At 38.2% G+C, this 18,612-nt stretch overlaps 2 protein-coding genes across 3 annotated transcripts; both read left to right on the forward strand.

Moving 5' to 3' along the window:
- Nucleotides 1-12,791: 12,791 nt before the first annotated feature.
- LOC136772801 (ribosome biogenesis protein NOP53-like) lies at nucleotides 12,792-14,592 on the forward strand. 2 transcript variants are annotated; one of them, XM_066725937.1, is made up of 4 exons: nucleotides 12,792-13,116; nucleotides 13,176-13,686; nucleotides 13,761-14,272; nucleotides 14,382-14,592. In XM_066725937.1, the coding sequence occupies exons 1-4, from the start codon at nucleotides 13,112-13,114 to the stop codon at nucleotides 14,440-14,442; spliced, it is 1,089 nt and encodes a 362-aa protein (XP_066582034.1). In that variant the 5' UTR covers nucleotides 12,792-13,111; the 3' UTR covers nucleotides 14,443-14,592. The 2 variants fall into 2 exon arrangements, with proteins under 2 accessions (XP_066582034.1, XP_066582033.1); XM_066725936.1 differs by having other exon boundaries at nucleotides 12,792-13,686.
- Nucleotides 14,593-14,944: 352 nt separating this feature from the next.
- On the forward strand, nucleotides 14,945-18,599 carry Pink1 (PTEN-induced putative kinase 1). Its single transcript, XM_066725935.1, has 6 exons — nucleotides 14,945-15,546; nucleotides 15,798-16,072; nucleotides 16,154-16,692; nucleotides 16,767-16,889; nucleotides 16,970-17,387; nucleotides 17,888-18,599. Exons 1-6 carry the CDS (start codon nucleotides 15,291-15,293, stop codon nucleotides 18,251-18,253), a joined length of 1,977 nt encoding a protein of 658 aa, XP_066582032.1. The 5' UTR covers nucleotides 14,945-15,290; the 3' UTR covers nucleotides 18,254-18,599.
- The last annotated feature ends 13 nt before the right edge of the window (nucleotides 18,600-18,612 follow it).

Raw genomic sequence — 18,612 nt, forward strand, 5'->3', positions numbered from 1 at the left:
GTTGTGATAGGTCTAATCGAAAGAGAACCGTTTGATAGAAAGAAATATATCGAGTTCTGCGTTTGATAGTACACTCCGGGAAATATATTCTGTCCAACTTATAACCAAATGTTTTAAAAGGTCTTACTTCAATAGCGGTCAACACTTTTCCACATCCCGCTGTTTACCTGGTCTAGCACCGAGTCCTGAGGGTCCCGAGCAATAAACTAGGAACAATCGAAGAACCCTAATATACCTGATACTCTAATCACTAATCTAAAATTACTATTTTTGTATTTTTAATCAAACATATTTGAAATTATTATGAATACATTCCTTGTATTTTTAACATGAAAATGAGTCCAAATACGACTTTAATCGAACAATTATTTCTTTTAGTTATACCTTGAAGCTGCTACTTTATTATCTATAAATTATAATAAAAATTCAATTTTACTATATATCTTCGTTATGCGTTAAGTTAAAATAAATCTCCAAAATATTGGAAAGGACATAAACATATTATTAAAAAATTAACAAATATAAATTTTAGTTTAAGATATAATTGATAAATAAATGTAAATATTTTAAAATACTATCTTCAAAAAGAAAAAGGGTAATCATCTCATAAAATTAAAAGTTTCAATTTTTTTAGTATGATTCTGCTACGGGTTAATTGATGCTTATTTGGATTATTTATAGACATATTGGAATAAAATAAATTTGATTTTTAACAGGTTTTAATAAAATGAGAGATGCAAGATATAACTAATATAGAAATAATAGTCCGAATAACGTCATTTTTGGATTCATTTTCATGTTAAAAATACAAGCAATGTATTCATAATAATTTCAAATCTGTTTGATTAAAAATATAATAATTGTAATTTTGGATTAGTAATTAGAGTATCAAGTATATTATAGGGTTCTTCGATTGTTCTCGGTTTATTGCTCGGGACTCGGTGCTAGACCAGGTAACCAGCGTGATGTAGAAAAGTGTTGACCGCTATTAAAGTACGGCCTTTTAAAACATTTGGTTATAAGTTGGACAGAATATATTTCCCGGAGTGTACATACTTAATTATAGGTCTGTTCTCGTTGGCCTACACTTTTAACACTTTCTACACTTTCCGTATTTCTGTCTTTGTCCATTGTATAAGTTGACACCCTAAAAAGTGCACAAAGTGTAAAAAGTGTAGGCAACGAGAACAGACCTTATGTTTGGCACCTCATCCACATGATATCTTTTCCTTCCATTTGAGAGGATATTGTCGACCAATAAGTTTATGTATAATGCGGAGTTCATCTTGTTTTCAGCTTTAAATTATATTTTCCAGCTAAATATTTGGATATCCATTCCCAATATGCAGTACTTATTTTATTATTCCTATTTGTTCATGAGACTTATCTGTCCTAAAACCTTAATTTATCCAGTCGCCATATGTATATCCTATCATTTTCAGATGAATGACATTTCTTTCTATCAATCCTGACAATATTATAATAAGAGTAAGGAAATAAGAGTATTCTATATTCAAACACGTAGCTGGAAAACTACTTGAAGCTAAAAAATAAGATGAACTCTGTATTATACACATAACTTTTAAAGAACTTTATCTATCCAAGTATTATGAGAAGAGAACATATCTCACAGAAGAGAGGCCCAATTTAAATAGCATCATTCAAACGCCCATTTTCCAAATTTAATAAGACAATGGTTTAACAATCATGCCAATATTTATAACATTAATTACAAATCAGCATAATCATCTTATCTGCGTGTATTTAAAAATAATAATAAAATTATTGTTATACGTTATAGACTAGAAGAAAATAGTGCAAAGGAGGCATATAAATATCATACAAAGTAATATGTCGAAGGATGTGACAGACTAATAAGAATTAATTAGCAGAAATTTTACACAATTTGTCTCACATTGAATAATAAAAATCATTGAAGTAAATAGTTATGACCTGCAGATTTAAAATAGTTGCAATTTAGTTAGAGTAGCTTAAAGATAGGTTTTACAAGAATACATAATTACTATTTACGTATAGAATTTGTGTGTGGTTAAGAAAGAAATTAAAATAATAAATTTTAATTGAACTAGCTTTAATTTATAATAATAGGAATCAAAACATTATCCTACATTATTATTATTTTGTAATAAAATTTCTTTGTATACACAGCATTCGCTTATACATTCACTATTACAACATTATGTCACAATTATTGAAATCACTGGATCACACAGAAATGCTTTATAAATTAGTCCTGTTTCATTCATCGTTCTTTAAGTATTTCTTTCCTGCGATTTAAACTCATGAAGAATAGGATTTAGCCTGTAACAGAAATAAAATAATCACAAAGTATATATTTCCTTATAATTTCACAATAATTTTCATTTTTTGTTATTAACTTATACTCATCTGATATATTTTTTCTTCTGTTATGTATTAAAATCCTTCCTTCTTTTCCGCAATCGTTTTCCGAAAAAATTACTTTTGTCTACGATACAAAAACGAAGGTTAACCGCGCCATTTGACAGCTACGGAGAAACTCCCTAGATATCCCCTTGCCCCTCTGATTTCCGCTTCCCCTTGCCAGTGACAGGATTATTGGGCCGAAGTGTAAAACGCAGAATCGATATATTTCTTTCTATCAAACGATTCTCTTTCGATTAGACCTATCACAACGCCTCTGGTTGGCAAATTATGCTAATGTCCATGTTCGAAAATGCGACGGTCGTGCAATGAATTCACCATAGTGACGGCAGATTTTATTTTTCATTTATTATGAAAACTACGGACTATCAAACGCTAAACTTGAAATATTTCTTTCTATCAAACGATTCCCTATCAATTAGGGTGATTAAAAGTCAATTGAAAAGAAAAATATAAATGTTCAGGCTAACTTCACATTAAATTTTATTTTTAATTTTTTAGAAAAACTATTAACTATCAAATGTTGATTATGGACTATCAAACATTATCAAACGATCTATATACCTCAATTATTAAAATTCTATAGTTGATAGGCCAACTTCACAGAGGTAGTCCCAAAACCATTCCTCTGCGAGTGTAACGTCTGTAACGTCTCTCTCTCTTCCTCTGGGAGCATATACATACTATGGCAACCAGCCGATCTCAACGAAATAGTGGGGGGAACTAAGTCATGCGCCTTAGCTCAGCACGCACCCCCCACTCCAAGGGTCAGAGAGTCCAGCCCTAGGTTAAGAAACGTAGCAATTAAGTTTGAAGATTCATTCTAATTATTCGCTCAAACCAATTCACACTGTTTCTTAAGTCGATTTGTATTAATTCCTTTGCACTACTTGTATCTTGTATTCTAATTAGCATTTACTTCATAACTTTACTTTTTGTAATCATTATCTTATAATTATACTATTTGATCGTTTCCAAAGTGAAATTAGTGTCCGCATTCTTTCTCATTTTCCATCCCCACCATCGTCGAGGAAGCCCTTTCTCAACGAAAAAGGTATATATCTCTGCATTTTTCATTCATCTAACATATCGAATCGCGACCGGTCCCGGGCAAACTAGTCAAATGTATAGTGCCCGAAACGGTAAGTCTGCGAACAGTACAGGTTTTGTATAGTAAATTCAGCCCCGTGAACTTAGACGTTACAAATTATAATAAGAGAATTAGAAGAATTCTCTTGTGAAAATGGGGTCAGGGAGCCCATTGCTCGCCCCGAAGGCTTTACTTATCATTAACTACGGAATTACAGCTAGTTTGCGGGTTTACTATCCCGGCCTTCTCTTCCGCTTCTATACGCCTAGTTCGTTTCTCCAGAATGTACTTAACACAGCGGGGACATTCGTCCCTAGGATTGTCTATATATGTTTCGCATATGTTACACACTTTATGGAAACTGAACATGGGGTCCTGTGCCATGCAATTGTTACACCAATTGTCTATTATGAAGCACATGAGGCAACTCGGACATCGGGGATAAATGGAATATATCTCCTCTTTGCACTCGAAGCACCTTATCTTCTCCGAAGGAGTGGACCTCGAGATCTGGATGTGTTCCCGCACATGGTATAGCTGCTTCAGCTCCGGATCTTTAATATTGAAGCATCGATGACAAATGAGCCCCGGGCTGGTAACATCTCCATTTAGTACGATGCGGGCACCCCTTGTGCATACTTTGGCTGGTCCCTTGATGTAGAATGGTTCCGACTCCATGATTAGGGATACTGCACTTCGGAAGTAAGTAAGCTGGAAGGGAAAATCTGAAATAAAGGGTGGTTAGTATAGTTGCAGTTTGTTAGTATCTGATTAGGTTCTAGTTAAATCTAAGAAAGTCGAGCTATGATTGTGCGGTGCACTGGGAGGGTAGGGGTTTGGTCTACTATCTCGCCCCTCGAGATCGTCTCTACGAAGGTCCAAGGACCTTCGTGATCTATGTAGAGTAGGATACAATGTCGATTCGGTGCTGGAGCGTGATCCTTCGGGAGCTGCTTCTTCGGTTCTCTCCGCTTCGTTGTCTCCTCTTCTGGCCTCTGGTTCAGGATTCCGCCTCCTCGCAACAGCTCGGTGCAAAAGCAAATTGGTTAGCGAGTTCCAACATGCCCCCACTAGGTGAATTCCCCATCCATAGGCTGCGTGTAAGGCGTAACCATGCAACAGGGTGTCAAGGGTCATCTTTATCACGACGTATACCATGTATATTCCCAATAGCCCGGCACTAGTGGTCCCGAAAGTGGTCATCCCCATCCAGATTTTTCCCATGGTGGTTTGGGTAATTTTTTCTAGTGCCGTTTTGTCTAATAGATGGTGTATAGATATACCCTCCTCCATAGATGGACGTCCCGAGAAACTCCTGATGACGTTATTAGTTAAGGCCGGTCTTTCGGCCGAGAACATGATATGGTCTCGCAGCCGGTCGATGTCACTCTGGCTTTATATACCGGAAGTAGCCAAGTTTCCAGGTGAGAGGTATCTCCAGGTGAGGCGGGTTTTTGGCTTCAATTTTTCTGGGGCACTTACGTCCAAGGCTTTCGGCAGTAGGCGCACCCATCCGTGTTCGGTCAAATGTCGCGTTGGTAGGACACTAGAGCAGTCTCTTTTCGTGCCGTATCTTTTTAAAACCCTGGACCTGGGGGCTACGAAGTATGACTCATTGAGGTAGGTCACCGGGAGTTCTAAAAAGCAATTCGTTGTTTCCCGAATTTCCACTCGCACGGGTATGCACTTTACCACGTAAATGACCTCTTCGGCCGGGTCTGCGGTGTATCCTGGGCCTTTCATAAGGGTGTATGCAAAATCAGTGGGGTTGGAGGCAGCGGTCGACAGCGTGATTTCCAATAATTGACGTTCCATATCGCACTTTTGTCTAATGATGTCTGCATATAATGAGTTCACTTGGTTACGAATGTGCCTCTCTACGTAGATAAACTTTGAGTTTATATAAGTGAATAAGTCCATATTTTCGACGGACATGTCCCGGGATTTCGGGAAGGTGTTCCCCGCTTGGGTTTCTAATACGAATAACTTAGGATGTTCGGTGCGATATAGCTCGTATCCGCATACTTTCAGGCTGGTGGTACGGGTCAAAGCGAAGGTGACGTCATTGGAGATGACGGAGAAGATCTCAGGCGCGTTTATTGACCCTACTTCCTGAAGTTTCTGGGCCTTACCCTCGTACAAAACGTCGTACCCAGAGAAGTCACAGGTGTTTGAGGGAGCTAGTTGCCAGTAAGTGTATCCGTCCTGTACATCCATACACTCTAGTTCCCCTGCATCGCATACAGTGCCTGAAGGTAGGTTGATCTTGCCTGTAGGGGTTCGTAATATACTTATTCCGGATTTCAGCGTGATTTCCAATGATCCTTGAACTATCACATTGTCCCATGACCCATAGGTATCTGCGTAGTATGTTCCGATGCACTTCCCATCGTTGCCTATCCTTTCCGCTGCTGTGACTAGCCTTGACGTGGTGGAATTAGGTTTCAGGTCTGATAAGACTATATGGTCGTTAAAGTAAAAGACGCCGGTAGTATGCATAGTACGGCACTGCTGTTCGTTGATCTCCTTGATGTATGAGACGAATCCATTGTGTACCTCGGAGGTATGCGAGTGCATTCCACAGTATTTTACAGTCCTTGAATAATGGACCAAACATTGTATGATCTCGATGGGCTGATAGTCGGCGATTTGGAGGACTTGGATATAGGTAGGAGTGGTTTCGGTTTGGATATTCTTTATATTGCAGTCGTCTACATCTAGTAGGCTGATGGTGGTGACATTTAAGTGGGGCCCTCGGCAGTCATAACCGATCAGTCCCGTGCAGAGATGTACGAGTGCTAAGATGAGGGGGATGCGGGGAGATGAGATGTACATGATGTGTCCTGCAATCCAAGAACATCCTTACTTAGTCTAGCCTTATCATTATGTATTATGCGCAATTTATTCTTATACCTAATTTTAAGATTGTTGTTAGAGAGAGTTTCTAAGACTTCGAAAGGTCCCTCGTATTGGTTCGCGAATTCTCCAACTCGAGGTTCCTTTATCACATTTACCCAGTCCCCTTCCTTGAATGTGACAGGTTTGACACGTGAGTCATAATACCTTTTATTTCTTTCTTTCGACCTCTGTAAATTTTCTCTAGCCAGAGCTTGAGCATTATTAACGCGATGAAATAGTTCCGTAACGTACTCAACGTACGTATGCTCGGTAGACTCTTCTAACGGAGGGTTCGATGCCGGAATCCTAGCTATTCTACCGAATATCAATTCATAGGGTGTGAACTGGGTACTCTCGTGTACGCTAGTGTTATACGAGAACGTGGCGGTCTCCAGCCACTCATCCCAGTCGGTGTAATTAGTGTTAACATAAGCTTTTAAATATTCCACTAGTACATGGTGAGACCTTTCCAAAGACCCGTTTGACTGTGGATGATAGGCGGTAGTCCGGAATTGTTTGATGTTGAACTTTTTTGCTACGCTTTTCATAATACTAGATAGGAAGTTTGACCCTTGATCTGTTAGTAAAGCTTTTGGTGCTCCAAATATACAGATGCACCTTTTCAATAGTCCCTGTGCCGTTTCTACACTATTGGCAGCAGGTAATGGTACCGCAATTAGGAATTTCGTTAAAAGGTCCTGCATTGTTAAGATGTATTTGTTTCCCTTAAGGGTCTCAGGTAACGGTCCTACGATGTCTAAGGCTATTTTATCGAAAGAATTACCAGGCGTGTCCGTTAGTATCATTGGTTGTTTTGTTTTTATTCTTATTAACTTTCGGAGTTGGCACCCTCTGCAGTTCTGAATGAATTCTTGTATATCTCTTTTCATAGAGTGCCAATAATAATATGGGCGCATCCTATTATATGTTTTTGAAATGCCCTTGTGACCCCCTACCTTGGATTCGTGATACTCCTTGATTAAGGATTTGCGCACTCCACTATCGGGTGTTATGACTAATTGTTTACATACTATGAAGGTTATTTCTCTTCCAATAAAGATTCGTTTTAATAGATTCATGACCCTTTTCCAAGGGACGTCATCTATCGAGTCAGTTTTGGCTATGCACAGTGTTTTAAATTTGAAGGTGTCTTGCACCTGTAGTAGGGATTGCAGAGGTAAATTTAAGTCTTCATCTATTAGTAATTCTTTGCGTTCTTTCTTTATTGGGAGAGTTATAAGAACCTTGTTATTTTGGTAAACTATATGAGCGTCACTTAGAGTCAAATCCTGATAGGAGGGCAAAAGGTTTTCCTTGTGTAATTCCTGCGCCCCATTATCAATGGGTTCCCCTCGACAGTCAGTGAAAACAACGATGTTATCGCGTTTATTGGCTAAGCAGTCGCGAGTTTCGACAACCTTAGGTGATTCATTGTTTTCGGATATTTCGTCTTGGCCAGGATCGTCTATGTCGTCTGTCGTTTCGGCGCCGGTTAATTCGTCACCACTAAAGTCCCCGTTAAGAATGCAAACCTCTCCTTTGTCCGCCGAAAGTGGTGTCAAGTACCCGTCGGTTTCATCTTCGCTACAAGTCAAGTTTTCACGAGTCTCGTCATCATAGTCTAAACAGTACGTTGGGTTCTCAGTCTCATGACTTCCCAGAGGATTAGGTTTGTAAGGCTCGGGTTTATCGGGGGTAAGGTAATAAATAACACGACTGGAGAGACCGCACGACGATGGATTTCTCGAGAGCGCGTCAGCGTTGTCGTTTACCTTTCCAGGCTTATGCTTTATTTCAAAGTCGAAATCGGATATCTTTAAACACCAATTCCAAAGCCTCGAAGATTTGTCTTTAGCGTTCTTTAACCAAACCAGCGGTTTATGATCGGTAATAACCATAAATTTATGGCCATAAACATATAATGACGGAAAGTAGAGATAGCGTAATGGATGGCTAGACATTCTTTTTCTATTGTAGAATATTTGACTTCGGTTTTGCTTAATACCCGCGACGCGTATGCAATCGGCAGATCTTTGCCCACCTCCCCTTGGCTCAACACGGCCCCTATCGCGTAACCGGACGCGTTCGTTGTCACTATGAACGGCTTATCGAAATTTGGGTATTGGAGTATAGGAGCTGTGCACAGGGCGTCTCGCAAGGTTTCGAAGGCTTTTTGTTGTAAATGTGTCCAAACGAAAGGTTTTGCCTTTTGTAATAGGTCAGTCAGAGGTTTAGCAGTTTTCGAGAACCCTGGAATAAACCGTCGATAGTAACCCACAAGTCCCAGGAATTGTTTTATGTTTTTAGGATTCTTGGGTAAAGGGAAATTTTGAAGGGCTTCGACCTTTTTGGGGTCTGCTCTGACTCCGTCTTTACTAATGATGTGTCCCAGATATACCACCTCTTTCCTCAGAAAATTACACTTTTCCGGCTGTAATTTAAGGTTAACGTCTCTTAGTCTTTTCATTAACCTTTCGAACTTCACCGTATGTTCCTGGATGGTTTTGGCGTAAATTACTATATTATCCATATAAACGAATAGTTCCGTCCCCTGTAATCCCGCTAATACTGAATCCATAACGCGTTGAAAAATGGCAGGCGCATTCTTCAACCCAAAAGGCATTCGCTTGAATTGGTAATGCCCATAGGGGGTAGAGAATGCGGTTTTATGGGCGTCCCTCTCAGACATTTCGATTTAATGAAACCCTGACGCTAAATCTAATATTGTAAAGTATTTGGCATCTCCTAACTGGTCTAAGATTTCTACTATATTAGGCAAAGGATATTTATCAGCAACTGTTTTTTCGTTTAAATGGCGAAAATCTATAACCATCCGCCAGCGTTTATTGCCGTCCCCATCCTCTTTCTTTGGTACAATCCATACCGGGGAGTTGTAAGGAGAGAACGAAGGTTCAATTACATCATGGTCTAATAGTTCCTGTACCTGCCGGTTAATCTCGGTCTTATGAATAGGAGGAAATCTATACTGTTTAGTATGGACAGGAATCTCATCAATGGTGTCGAAAGAGCATTTAGCCGTGTTGGCAGGTCCCAATTGTCTCCCCGGCACCTTGAAATTCTCTATATGTTTCGCGACTAGGTTTATTACATACTCCTTCTCCTCGGTATTCAACCCCTCTAAATCTAGTTCTAATCCTAATTCTTTATTACTACTAATTTGGTTAATATTCCGAAATTCTGGAGATTCGGTGGATTCAGTGGATTTAGAAAACTCAGTGGATTTAGAAAATTTAGTGGATTTAGAAAATTCAGCGGACGGTGGTGCTTTGCTAATCACCCCGTTATATTCAAGAAGCTCTTTAGTAGGAACTTCAGCCAACACATCGTCTTCGTTAACATTAAGGGCAGCGACATGGGCATACCCTTCGGAATTAGTAACCAGAGCTTCTCCTACGTATAGCCCCTGGAGAAGATTAATCCTGGGGACCCATCCCTTCTTTATTTCCGGGTTACCTATTCGGAATTTAAAAGGGCTACACGTCCTAGCAGGCAGCGAGATTACCTCTGGAATTTTAAACGGTATGGTGATGCCGTTCATTTTCAAGCATTTTCCCTCATAATTAATTTGCACCTCGTTGTGCGCAAAGAATTCATCCCCGAGGATTCCATCGTATTTAATAGGGAAAGAATCTGAAACCACATGGAACTTGGCAGATGTTCCAAATAGGTTTAGTCTAACTGAGCCCAAAGTAACTAACTTCCCTTCCGTGATCCCTGTTAATGATAAGATTTCGGAGCTATTGAACCCATGGTGTGGTAATTTGCGGAGTTTTATAACATTTACTTGGGCTCCCGTGTCTAATAAGAATTCCGCAGGGGTTAACAATGAATCGGTTATGCACTCAACACTCCGGTGTTTGTTGCAGTTTAACCTGATAGTGGCGATTTTTAATTCTGGCTCGGCGAAGGTCCCGGCAGGTCCTGGTCTAAAAAATGTCCGGGTTGAGGCTCATTATTATTATTGTAATTGTTCGCGTAATTATGGACGTTTTCGCTCGGGTATCGTTCTAACGGTTGTGGGGGGTGTTGATACTCATTCGCCGGGTTTTGGTTTGCTTCGAGGGTTGGTTGTTCAGATTGCATAAACCTCACGGGGTACTGTCGGTTGTTTCCCGGGGAATGATGTGAGGAATTGTATCGCGGGCCGTTAGCGTCATTCCACGTTTGGTTACTCTGGTTCGCGAGATTCGGTCGGTTGTTATGATTAGTCGGATTATTTGACGGATTGGGTGGAAAAGGAACGGCATGGGGGTTAGGACCTTGCATGGTTTTCCTGTAAGCGAGTTTCCTACAAACCGATATATCGTGTCCCTGATTTTTGCAATAACGACATATTTCCCGGACTTCAGGTGGTGAAGGGTTCTGATTATTCCTCCCGGTTTGAGGTGATGTTGCCGTTTGTCGTTGTTCAGCGCTCCCTGATCTCTTTTCGGGCTGTAAATCACGATCTATCTCGACGGCGTTAGAAATCGCTTCCTTTAAGTCCCTGTATCTAGACATTCGCACTCTTAAATGCAGATCATCCCGCAAGCCGTCAACAAATGACTTTAAGATGTCATCCTCGTGTTTCCGCATAATGCCCGCCGGTGGTGAGCCCTGCCACTCGTCCTCCACCCCTTCTATTAATGCGGTGGAAATTAACTTAAAGCGGCCTACATAATCAAGTAAATTCTCGCGAGGTTGTTGCTTCATAATGCTTAATTCTCCTAAGCACTGATTCACCGATTTATTTACGCTGAATAACCTTTTCAGGTGATATTCATACTCCTCGTATGAATCGAATCGGGTTCCCAAAGTAACCCTTCCCGCTACTCCCTGTAGGTCGTTTGCCAGTAATTCCACGAAAGCTCCGTGCATTTCGGGGGCGACCTGTGACTTGATCCGTCGGCAACTCATCAGGTGTTTTCGGAGTGCGCTGTTTTTCCCGTCGAATGGAGTCACGAGCTTGATTGCCTTGTAAGGGCTCAAATACGGATCTTGGGAGTTTATACTGAACGGGGTTCTTTCCCTATCTGGCCTATCTCCGTTGTATTCCGCCACGCGTTCACGGTCATTCTGAACGATGAGACCCCTGAGCCTATTTATGGTGGTTTCCTGAGTTTCCTCACGCCTATCCCTTTCTCCGATTTCTCTCTCTAGTCGGTCGATTTTCGCCCGGAGTTCTTCCATTACTTCAGGGTTTCCTCGCTCCGCGGATAACACCTCAACCCTGTTCTCCAGTTCCCGTATTTTTTATCCCTGTTCTGTCTTTCGGTCCGCAACAACTCGACTTCGTCCTGTGATAACCCACTTTTCTTCTTTTCCAACTCTAGTTCTAATTCCCTAATCCTATGGTTGCTGGTTGCTAACTCCGCTTGTAACTGGTCGAAATGGACCGTAGTCAAACCTTTACCGTTGGACATTCTTTTCGCTTAGTGTTTAATTGATTATCGAATCGCGGTATCCCACTTCTGACACCAATTTGTAACGTCTAAGGGTCGGTGAAACGTTCGCAAATGCAATGCTGGAAACTTAAGAATTCGAAACCAAAAAAGAAGTGATCATTCTAAATAGACGACAATTCCGCGTAAAAATGACAAATTACCATTTAACTTATCTAGTTTATCTTCAGAATATCTTTATTTCGAGTTTTCGAACATGAAAACTGCTTTTTTGGCTTCAAATTCTTAAGTTTCCAGCATTGCATTTGCGAACGTTTCACCGACCCTAAGTTCACGGGGCTGAATTTACTATACAAAACCCGTACTGTTCGCAGACTTACCGTTTCGGGCACTATACATTTGACTAGTTTGCCCGGGACCGGTCGCGATTCGATATGTTAGATGAATGAAAAATGCAGAGATATATACCTTTTTCGTTGAGAAAGGGCTTCCTCGACGATGGTGGGGATGGAAAATGAGAAAGAATGCGGACACTAATTTCACTTTGGAAACGATCAAATAGTATAATTATAAGATAATGATTACAAAAAGTAAAGTTATGAAGTAAATGCTAATTAGAATACAAGATACAAGTAGTGCAAAGGAATTAATACAAATCGACTTAAGAAACAGTGTGAATTGGTTTGAGCGAATAATTAGAATGAATCTTCAAACTTAATTGCTACGTTTCTTAACCTAGGGCTGGACTCTCTGACCCTTGGAGTGGGGGGTGCGCGCTGAGCTAAGGCGCATGACTTAGTTCCCCCCACTATTTCGTTGAGATCGGCTGGTTGCCATAGTATATGCTCCCAGAGGAAGAGAGAGAGACGTTACAGACGTTACACGAGTAATAAAACTCTACAATGTATGTCACGTAAAATATAGGTTTTCAGTACTGGTACATAAACGAACGCAGCCAAAGTTATATGATGCAATGATGCAAAGTATCGTAAGTCTGGGAAGGAGAAAACTAGAGAAAACGTGGAAAACGTGTGATGTGACGCGATCGGTGATACATGCACGCACAGCAATAAGCAAAGCTCTTTCTTTACGGCAGCTTGTATGTGTAAAAAGTTAAATATGCGATCACTGAAGATTTCGAAAAAAACGAAAAAAGCTTGGAGAAAACATATCGATCTTAGCGATGTTGATAATTATTTGGAAAACGTTAGGCTTGACGAGCGTTTAGGTTTACCATTCGCAGAACGAAAAGATTCTGAACTTTATACCCTTGAAACGCCAAATCTTAGAGGGACTCATGCTGTAAGTAGCAAAGCTAAAAATCGGTTAGAGTTAAAGAAAAAAGTACCAAAATGTTTCAGTTTACTCGGGTCCGACAGCCTTATATCCGACCCAATAGCTAAACGAAACAGAGTGAAACAGCCTGAAGAGAGAAAGAATCCAATAACTCGTCGCTTAGAACAAGAAAGACTTATTAGTGGCAGGCTCAAATTAAAAGAAAAGTTAGCACTTAAAAATAGAGCTATTGCTAATGAAAAGAGAAAAAACAGACCTAAGAGAGGTGATTTTACTACTGATATTTGGTCCAATGAACCCAGCACTAATTTATCATATATAAATAAAGAATGGATGACTACTGACACCATAAGACATACCTTAACTCACTTAGGATTGAAAAAGAGAAAATTGCCTTCCTCTGTAGGTCAAAAACCATCTTTGTTACCACCTATTGAAATACCGCATCCTGGTCTATCTTACAATCCATCCTTTAATGACCACCAATGTCTATTGAGAGATATAGCTAACAAAGAACTGGCATTAATGAAGGAAGAAGCTCATTTGGATAGAGTTACTACAAAAATGTTTCAGAAGGTAATGCAAACTTGTACAAAATAAATATTAGCCTACGTGCATATTGTTCATACAAATTATGCTTTGCTTTACAGGTTTCTTTAGAACAAAGAGATCAAAAGATCATGGAAGAACTTTCAGAAGGTTTACCATCAATCTCACAGAACTCCAAGGAAGAGACAGTGTCATTGAACAATGAGGACTCAGCATCTCTGACAAAAGTATGCTCTCAAAGTTTAAGAAAAACCAAAAAACAGAAACGTAAGCAGAAAGAACAAAAAGAATTATCAAAGCAATTGAAAGAAAGAAAAATAGAAAAGAAAAAAATCACTGATATATACAGGCTGAAACATATTAAAATGAGCTTAGATGCAAGTGACAAAAAGAAAGATATGTTGCAGAAGAAAAGAGCTCAGAAAAAAGTTAAAAAATGTTTTGAGCCAAAAACTTTGAGCAAAGTGAAATTTATACCCCTGGAATCAGATTTTAAATTAGGAGAAGAATTGACGGGATCTCTAAGAAATTCTGAACCTAGCAGCAATATATTAAAAGATAGATTCAAATCTTTACAGCAGAGAAATATACTTGCTCCTGGAAATAAAGTTTTGTAAGTATATTTTATAACATTTTATTCTACTTTATATTGTGAAAATACTTGTACATTTATTCAAGCTAAATCATAAGTTTCATTGTTTTGTTCTTTTTCTTTTTTTCAGGAAACTTAATAAAGCTAGAGTGAAGAGATTCATAAAACCAGATCATAAAATACTGTTCTAAACAAGATATTTGTATATAAATAAAATAACAAATTTTCATAAATAACATAAGATACGTTTATATAAAGATTTTAAGATGGCGATAATATAATATGTCATTCTAGTGTATATTTAAAGCGACATTTAGGGTTAGGTGGGGTTAGGTTCACCAAGTCCGGCTTGAGGACTAGCCGGGCTAATATGGTATACTTTCGGGCTAAAGTAGTATAGTTTCCGTTACATGAGCTGTATGTAATCAGCGTTATACATATTTCAACTAATTTGAGTGTTTTTAAGTTCGTTTGACTCGTTAGGACTGGCACATTGTCCAACAAACGCCCGATTGTTCAATTGCTTCGCATTTGAATTTTATTAAAGTAATTGTTTATTGACTTTAACTCATTAACTGTCGATAAAGTAGACGTGAGGGATCCCGTTAAGCTGTGTAGGCCGTAGGGTAGTATACTCACGACTCACACACTCGGAGGATCAATCGGAATTCGGAATTCAGTTCAGATCAGTGCAGTGCAGTGTGGTGGTATTGGTTGGTATGCTGTATCACAAAAAAAATAAAACATTTTTCTTAAATTGTCTTAATACCCTGTAAATTAAGAAGCAAATTCTTCAAGTTCTGAACTCAGCTTACCTATATAGAAATACTTATTTGCTAGTTTTCAATCATACATATATGATCAAATACCATCACTCGTATCTGCAATCTGCATAAGTGAAGTATGGGTCACAATATAGCCATATAGTTTTGCGCATCAGATCTTTAGATCTGCTGTCAGCCTGTCAGCGGATCAGTAAATTGAATTCTGAATTTTTCGAAATATTTATAACCAAGCGAAAATGTGCCGTAAATAATCAATGATTAAAATCGTAACGATAAAAGATTCTCTTCCTCGGATCATTTTCCGAGGAATTCTTTCAAGCTTAATTTCTCCGGGAACTGCCCGGTGGGCAGTCTCGGTTGAAGAAAATCTTGAAATGTCGATTCGAACGGTGGCCAATCGTTTTGTGCAAAATGGTCGGGCTGTTTTTCGTATTATTAAAAATAAAGAATCTACGCATATTAACGGCTATTCGGGAAGCCGCGTCGACAAGATACACGTTCTTCAAGTAGGTAAGTTGAATTATTGTGCTTGTTAAAATCACTTAACATTTACTTTTTTACGTACTTCATACTTTTGTTAATGACAGTACATGTTTCTATTGTCTTCTTTCTTCCTTCTTTGGGTTTAGAAACATTTGTTCCTATTGGCCCATAGTAATATATAATACTTACGTACTAGAAATTTTAACTAAAAGGCAATGATTAGTTTTCCAATCTAATGTTTAAGAAGAATGACACTTTAACTCTAAATTTTTTTGTAGGCAAATCCCAGGGCAGTTTGCCCCAGGATAGCCATGGCTCAACGGCAGTAAGGAACTTTGCTTCCATAGGAGCACATGCAAGAAGAATTTTTGTTGATAATATTCTAAAACGTGTTACAAATAGTCTTGCTGCTGATTTACGTAGAAGAACTGCAAGTAGGCTGGTTTTTGGTGACTCCGCTCCATTTTTTGCTTTGGTCGGTGTTTCCCTTGCCTCCGGAACAGGAATTTTGACAAAAGATGATGAGCTGGAAGGAGTCTGTTGGGAGATAAGGGTAAGGGGAACTTGTTTTATTGACAATTAATTAATCACATAGAACAAAGTCATATCTTTCCATTATTTTCTCTTATTGCAGGAAGCTATTGGAAAGCTACAATGGAACAAGCCAGAAAATGATAGAATATTTAAAATGATACTGGTTAACGAAGTACCTAATAAACTGAACAGCTTTGTAATAGGCCCTCCTATATCTAAAGGCTCCTCAGCTGTAGTTTATGCAGCCCGTCCCAGAGACAAGGACGATAACGATAATAGCAACCAAATTAAAATAGAGAAACAGAATACCAATCTGGCTAATTTTCCATTTGCATTAAAAATGATGTTTAATTATGATGCTGAATCAAACTCTACTGCAATACTAAGATCCATGTTTAAAGAGACTGTACCTGCTTGGAAACATTATTCAAAGGATGAATTAACTAGCTGGGAACAAAGCATGGCTGAAAGCAACAAGATTTTGCCTCCTCATCCAAATATTGTATCGATGTATTCTATATTTGTAGATCATGTGCAACTTTTACCTGAATCATGGAGAATGTATCCAGATGCACTACCTACTCGTATTAATCCAGATGGCTCAGGGAGAAATATGAGCTTATTTCTTGTAATGAAAAGGTTGTTATTAAGTAATACATTTACAGCCATATATAGAAGTTATTTTTATATTATTAATATTTAATTCAATTTAGATACAACGTGACATTGAAACAACATTTGTATAGTCAAAATTTAAAACTGCGAGAGTCAATTTTATTGTTTGCTCAACTCTTAGAAGGCATATTCCACATGAATTCGCATGGTATAGCGCACAGGTAAATTTAAAAATAGGTATTATCAGTTATTCAGAAATAAAAATTGTAATCTTTGTATAACTTTGAAACATAAATTTCAGAGATCTTAAAAGTGATAATATCTTGTTGGATTTATCAGAAGAAACTGAAAACTGTCCATCTTTAGTAATTGCAGACTTTGGCTCTTGCTTAGCTGATAAATCCCACGGATTGTACCTACCATACAATACGCATGATATTGATAAAGGTGGTAATGCCGCATTAATGGCGCCTGAAGTAATAACGACCGAGCCTGGCCCGTTTACTAGCATAAATTATACCAAGGCGGATTTATGGTCAGCAGGAGCTATAGCATATGAAATATTTGGATTAAGAAATCCTTTTTATGGTGATAAAACGGAGAAAGCAAAACTCACCAATCTTAACTATTCTGATGAAGAACTTCCAGTGTTTCCGAGCTTTGTACCTAATGTTATTGCCGTTTTGATAAAAAATATTCTATCAAGAAATATTAACAAGGTTTGCAAGATTAATTATTTCATTGTTTGTAGGAGCAGTGCATACCAACAGAATGACAATGAAGTGAGAATATGAAGTAGTGTACTCAAATAGTCCTCAATATCATTTTAGTTTAGACTACTGCGTTTTGTATTGCCAGTGCTGTGAGTTTCATTTTATTATTATCAATAATTAAGAATTAAATGAAGACAAAATGATACTTGCAGTATCGTCAGTAAAAAAAAATACGACCTTAATATATTTTCTACATATACAAAGTACTATGCACAAGATATGCATAAAGTATTTTAAATTAGGACGTTATTAATATCGGTCACATTATACAAATATTCTCAGCGTTATCCGTTGTTAATTTTAAAAATTTGTAGAATTCACTTTTTATATATGTATAAAGCTACCATGCATTCTCACTTTAGTGTTATTGGTTGGGTTGGACAGCCTTTATAAAAATTACTCATTGTCAGTCTTAATCAACATCAATTAAATTATAATTTTAACAGAGGCTTGATCCCGAAACGGCAGCTACTGTAATACAACTGTACTTATGGGCTCCAAGTTCATGGCTTAAGAATGAAATCGAATTACCATCTAGCAATGAATTGATGCAATGGTTATTAAGTCTAACGACGAAGGTTCTGTGCGAGGATCATAATAATGCTTTAATCTCAAAAAATCTAGAGCAAAATCATTCCGCGAAAGATGTTCAAAGTTTCTATAAACGATCGCTATCAACGCGAACTTGCGGAAGGCGCACTATGCCCGAATATCAACTGATAGCAAGCTTTTTAACCAGAGTAAGATTAAGTAACATCCGAAATGCTTTGAAATGGATACAAAAGTTTACAAGATGTCAAAGTCTCACCTAAATTTAAACGAAATAAACGTTGAAATGTGTATAGAATTATTTAAATCTGAGTTTGTTAAAGTTTTTCAAACCGATGTAGAAATCATATGCACTTCAAAAGTGCATCTTAGCCATCTATTTAGTAGAATTTTAATAATTTTCCTAAACTCAAAAGGTTATTAGATTTATTAAAAATAAACTTTGTTTCTCCCGCGTTTACCAAATTAAAATTTTATTATAGCTTAAAAGGAAATAATGTTTTGTTAATAATAGTTATTGCATTGTAAAAATGAATTATATATATATATATGTACACACAGATAAAATACTATCATTAATGTAAATATAAATTTTCTGTTACAAATGAAGGCCAGATATACA

Source organism: Prorops nasuta, unplaced genomic scaffold (genome assembly GCF_024137725.1).
Source record: "Prorops nasuta isolate Cenicafe-Biocafe unplaced genomic scaffold, Cenicafe_Pnas_1.2 PNAS00004, whole genome shotgun sequence".
Lineage (NCBI taxonomy): Eukaryota > Metazoa > Arthropoda > Insecta > Hymenoptera > Bethylidae > Prorops > Prorops nasuta.